Source organism: Nicotiana tabacum, chromosome 17 (genome assembly GCF_000715075.1).
Source record: "Nicotiana tabacum cultivar K326 chromosome 17, ASM71507v2, whole genome shotgun sequence".
NCBI classification, from domain to species: domain Eukaryota; kingdom Viridiplantae; phylum Streptophyta; class Magnoliopsida; order Solanales; family Solanaceae; genus Nicotiana; species Nicotiana tabacum.
In genome coordinates this window covers 2,885,994-2,892,113 of record NC_134096.1, presented here as the reverse complement: position 1 = coordinate 2,892,113, position 6,120 = coordinate 2,885,994, and the positions used below count along the sequence as shown (strand labels likewise).

General features: G+C 35.0%; 1 protein-coding gene across 1 annotated transcript; it reads left to right on the top strand.

Annotated features, from left to right (window-relative positions):
• The first annotated feature begins 633 nt into the window (after positions 1 to 633).
• Positions 634 to 5,127, top strand: LOC107764241 (putative polygalacturonase). Its single transcript, XM_016582796.2, has 6 exons — positions 634 to 772; positions 2,255 to 2,572; positions 3,334 to 3,454; positions 3,545 to 3,719; positions 3,821 to 3,891; positions 3,994 to 5,127. The coding sequence occupies exons 1-6, from the start codon at positions 761 to 763 to the stop codon at positions 4,662 to 4,664; spliced, it is 1,368 nt and encodes a 455-aa protein (XP_016438282.2). The 5' UTR covers positions 634 to 760; the 3' UTR covers positions 4,665 to 5,127.
• Positions 5,128 to 6,120: the final 993 nt, after the last annotated feature.

The window sequence follows — 6,120 nt, the reverse complement described above, 5'->3', positions numbered from 1 at the left end:
TATTTCAGATTCTACTCGCGAGAATATACTAGATTTGAGAATATGCATGTTGGTACTGCTAACTCGAAGAACTTATCCGGATCTAAGTTCGAGACAAAGCAAAGGTGTATGCAGTGTTATATTTCCTGGTTCATTTGAACCATAATAATTCCTATGCTGAGTATAAATTTAGTGTAAAATTCACTAAAATATAACACATAGGGAGTTTGAATACATAACTTTAAAAATATAATATGTTAATATTAAAAATTTTAAAGGTGAAACTCACAGATTTTAAATCATGAATACGCCCACAAGACTTGAGCATACCATTAAAAGACTATTAAATCTTATACGGAAATATATACTTATTTATTTGATGCATAATAGATCGAGCGGATACAATGCATATTTTATGAGTTTATATAAACCCAATAGTTTCTATTCAGATTTAATACACATATTAAAAATTTATTAAAATATACAAATAAAAAATTTCAAACTCAACAAATCGAATAAGATATATTAAAATCTCGAACCATAAAGTTTAAATTACGGATTCTCATCTAATAATAAAAATATTTTCCGAAATCCTAACATGCTTTGCATGCTTAAAGGGAACAAGAATATTTGTTTTAGCTACTCTTTATTTTCCACTTCATTTAACATTTACACGTTCCTCTCTCTCTCTCTCTCTCTCTCTCCCTTCACTTCATTCTTTACTGTAAAACTCTTCGGAGAAGAGATTGGTCTACATTTCTGATTGAGAAGAAGCAGATTCATGAAGGAGCTAGTAAGTACGTTATTTTTTTATTTTTTTCTATTTTTTTACAATTCTCCGTTGCAAATAATTGAGTATTATTCATCTTTATTTGCTGTTGCTTATTTGACCTTTTTAACACTAGTCTAGTACTTGATATTCAATTTAATTGCAACTTTTTTGCTAAAAATTGAATCTTGGAGCTGCTTTTTCCTTTTTCTTTGTGTGGTTCTTACTGAAAAATGCTTATTTGGGTGTCCGAAATTGGTTATTACGTCAACTTATTTAGAGATTTGCTTGATCTTGAAATTGGGTTCCTATGTTTTTGTCTACATTGTATTTTTCATGAAAATAACAATTCAAATAGAAATTTGTTGTGCTAAAAATTGAGTCTTGGAGCTGCTTTTTTTTTACTGTCCTTTCAATAGAATGCTCATCTTTTTTTTTTCCTTACTGAAAAATGCTTATTTGGGTGTCCAAAATTGGTTATTACGCCAAGTTCTTTAGAGATTTGCTTGATCTTGAAAGTTGGTTCCTATGTTTTTGTTTACATTGTCTTTTTTCATGGAAATAATTAGTTTAGGATTTCAATTTAACTGGATTTTTTTGTGCTAAAAATTGAGTCTTGGAGCTGGTTTTTTGTACTGTCCTTTCAATAGAGTTCTCATCATTTTTTTTTTTTTTTTTTTGCTTTTTTTGGTTCTTACTGAAAATTGCTTATTTGGGTGTCCTAAATTGGTTATTACGTCAGAGATTTGCTTGATCTTGAAATTGGGTTCCTATGTTTTCGTCTACATTGTCTTTTTCATTAAAATAACAAAATTGGATTTTTTTGGGATAAAAATTGAGTTTTGGAGCTGTTTTTTTTACTGTCTTTTCAATAGAATGCTCATAATGCTTATTTGGGTGTCCTAAATTGGTTATTACGTCAACTTCTTTAGAGATTTACTCCATCTTGAAATTGGGTTCCTAAAGTCTATATAGTTTTTTTCATGAAAACAGATACTTGGTTTCGAGATTTTAGGAGTTTGTTTGCAATCCTAAGCTTTTTGCAATTTTGCTTTTTTGTAAGTGAAGTTTATAGGAGCTCTTTTGTATTTTACTTGGCGGTTTCCAAAATCTACTCTTTGTAGAATGTGGACAAAGTATAAACTGTTTTAATTAGTTATATTTTTGGCCTAAGTGTGCAATACCGTGGTTAATTTTCTTTATATCTTCATCTCTTCAAGCATCTGTATCCAACAAAATAACGTGATAGATAAAAGGGGAAGATCCCTTTTTTGTTATTTATTTATTTTTTTATATTCCTTTTAATGCGAAGAGATGCTAGAATTGAAGATTTCATATATATTGGAGGGACATGGAACCATGATATTGTATCGCTAGCTTGTTAACTGACAACTTCCCGTGTTTCCGTTGTGTGAATCTCTTGCTGCATGTGTATTACTATTGATTACTTAGGATATTGACTTACAAAATCATGAATGACCATTTCCTTTTTTTTTTCTTTTCCAGGCAGTGCTAATTTTGTTGTCGGCATTAAGTCAAAGTATAGAACATATTGAAGCTCAATTTGACGGTGAATGCAAATTCAACAAGCCTCTGAAACCCAGACCTCACAGTGCATCGGTGTTGGATTTTGGGGCTGTGGGTGATGGGGAGACTATAAATACCGTGCCGTTCCAGAACGCCATTTTCTATCTCAAATCCTTTGCTGACAAAGGTGGGGCCCAGCTATATGTTCCAGCTGGCAGGTGGCTGACCGGAAGCATAAAGCTTACTAGTCATCTTACACTCTTCCTCGAAAAAGAAGCCGTTATTCTGGGATCACAGGTTAGCGCATCGACTGGTTCTGACGTTCTTGCTTATTCGATTTAGTTGTGTTCTTTGAGATAGATAGGATGCTATTGTATTACAAACGCTGAATCATTACCTCTTGGAAAGAAATTATTAGCATGAGAACTTGTAGTACAATCAAACCTCTCTATACAGCCTCATTTGTTCCGATATCTTTTGGCTGCTGTAATGAAGTGCTGTTATAGAGGACATATATTATAACATAACATAAAAATCTGTTCCGAGAAAAACTTGGCTTTTATAATGAATAACTGTTATATAGGGTTACTATTATAGAGAGGTCTGACTGTACTTAATGATTAGGTGTTGTGGTTTAACTGTTACTCCTTCCGTCCCAATATATGTGGCACTCTTTCCTTCTTAGTCAGTCCCGGAAAGAATGTCAACTTTACTTATTTAGAAACAATTTATCTTTAGAATTTCTACTTTACCCTTAATGAATTGATTTACAGCCACACAAATATCTATGGTTTGTTTTAGATCACATGTTTCAAAAGTTTTCTTTCTTTCTTAAACTCCATGCCGAGTCAAACACCGCCACATAAACTGGGATGGAGGGAGTAAAAAATATATTGAAGTCTACATTCAGGTAACTTCAACAGGGAAAATGATACATATTCTGCATAATATGTTGCCATGACCTCCTAATAATCAAATTATAATATCTGTAGCTGCATTATTATGGTGGAGACTAGCTTCATAAACATTCATGTATAATTATATGTTTTGTGATTCAGGATTATGCTCATTGGGATATAGTTGAAGCCTTACCCTCTTATGGCGGAGGTATTGAAGCACAAGGTGGAAGATATCACAGCTTGATTTCAGGAAATAATTTAATTGATGTTGTGATAACAGGCAGGAATTCCTTCATTGCATTGATCTACTAATTTGATGTTTCTGTCTTTGGCCCCACCCGCGGCCAGCTTACGCCTATTGCTTATGCAGGTAATAATGGAACTATTGATGGTCAGGGTTCTGTATGGTGGGAGCAGTTCAGTGCACATTCTTTAAATTATACTCGACCGCACCTTGTCGAATTTGTTAGCTCCAAAGATGTTGTCGTTTCAAACTTGACCTTCCTGAACGCTCCGGCCTGGAATGTTCACCTGGTATACTGCAGGTAGCTTTGATTATCTCTGTGCGAAGAGCTTTTCAATCTAAGGTTCGCTTGTGGTAAGATCTGGATTTTTCTAACTTATTTGAAAAATTCATGTTTTGCAGTAATGTGGTGGTTCAGAACATAACAGTTCATTCTCCGTCTAACTCCCCATATACCTGTGGGATAGTTCCAGGTCGGTTTAAAATTAAAAAAATTTCTCTTACATTTGTATGCAATCATGAAGGTACTTGCAACTTTTTTTCGGAGTAATGTTGAAACCTTATAGCATTTTCAGATTCTTCTGAGCATGTGTGTATTGAGAACAGCAACATAAGCATGGGTCATGACGCCGTTGTTCTTAAAAGCGGTTGGGATGAGTATGGAATATCCTATGGGAAACCTACTACAAGTGTCCATGTTCGAGGGGTTAGGTTGCAGTCTTGTGCAGGCGCTGGCTTGGCTTTTGGTAGTGAGATGTCTGGCGGTATTTCCAATGTACTAGTAGAGCATGTTTACCTACATGACTCCCTTTTCGGGATTGAGCTGAAGACGGCAAGAGGAAGGGGTGGTTATATCAAAGATATTATCATTACAGACGTGGTTATGGCAAACGTGCAAGTGGGAATCGATGCCACTGGTCATTGTGATTCTCATCCAGATGAGAAATTTGATCCTTCTGCACTTCCAGTTGTTAGTGGCATCACTTTTGAGGACATTGTCGGCACAAATATTTTCACAGCAGGCAATTTCTCTGGATTATCTGAATCTCCCTTTACTTCAATATGTCTATCAAACGTCACCTTTTCCGTTTCTTCCAACCCTATACCATGGCTATGCTCTGATATATCTGGTTCTTCTCAAAATGTGTCTCCTGAACCATGCCCCGAGCTTCAGAACTCATTTTCCGGTACTACTTCAACTTGCTCCGCCCTCTTGTACCCTTACAGTCAAGTTGCAGTTTTGTAAGTGAAACAATTCATTTCACTGCACCAATACAAATGAGACACATTTCAACCTCCAGTTCTGTTGTACAATTCTCCAATAAGACGTGATTCAGGATCTTCGGGCTCGTGCTTTTGCAAGTTGGCATTAAAGCTCTGGTGACAAAGTTTTCAAAGTGGACTTAGATTGCTGATTGTCGCCTGTGTATAGCATCAGTTTCTTCATTCACATATAAGAAAAGTTTTTTTGGTAGTGTAGAAAATTCAGATGAGATGTTTGTTTCTTGTCATTTGTTCATTTGATTTTCTAGTCATTTGTTTTATATTTGTAAATTAGGTAGCAAAGTTTGGTTAATGCTGGATGGTTGAAGAAGGGGTGTTATCGTTGATTGTCAATAGCTATTGAGCTGAATACCGGTATCAAACTACAATATTTGAAGGTTGTATCATGTTTTTCTGTTGGGATAACTATCCGGCATATGAAATTCATTTTCGTGTCGGCGTAGGGCATATTAAACAGGGTAAACGCTTCCTGCCAGAGGTTTTTTTAATTCTCGGGAATCTCGAATCTAAAATATCTGGTTAAAGGTGGAGCGATCTTTCATCATATCTAAAGATGTAGTCACGTCAATACTAGAATGCATCATGGCAAAATTTGTAATGGAGACATTTTTTTTTTCTTTTTTTTAGGCCATTTTAGTGAATTGAGAAGTAATCCTAGTCCACAAATTCTTGTGTTCAAGATGTCAAACTGCAATTTCTGAAGTTTGTATCTTCTTATCTCTACCTGTAGACCTTGCTTTTTTGAGATGATTTAGAGCCCTTGACTTAAAAAAAAAAGTAGCTTTTCAACGGAAATAGTTTTTAAGCCAAAAAGCAATAAGTTGGGATGCCCAGTTTATTGCTTTTGGCTTGTTTTAAGCAGTTTTAAATTTATTTTAAGTACTTTTTGACTTTGCCAAATACTAAAAAGAGCTTAAAATCTGAGTTGGCCAGCTTAATATGCAATGTAAACACCCTCTTAATGTTGTCATGTCAAAATTAGAAGACATTATAGCAAGATTTGTAATGGAGACAAGTCTTAGCTATCAGCACCTTAGTTTGTTTTGTACCTTCTTTTTTCCTTTGGATCCTTAGGCATTTAGTTTTTGCTTCTGGCCCAGTAGATGGGTGGAGGAGGTCTACCAGAATCTTCAAACTAAACAGTAAATTTTGTTAACTGCGAGGTGGAAAAAAATGTAACTGTAAAAGAATTAACCTAAATAACTAGTAAAAATAGCACGGGCTAGCCAATTTTCGGACTGGTCATTGAAAAATAGCCAGCGTTTACAAGTCATTGAAAAATAGCCAATATTTTGATGTAACAGAGACCAGTCCAGCATAATATACTGGAGTTCGGTGCACCCGTGTATGAACTTCCAACATATTATGCTGGAACTGCAATACGCGGAAAGTTCCAGCATAACATACTGGAGATTCGA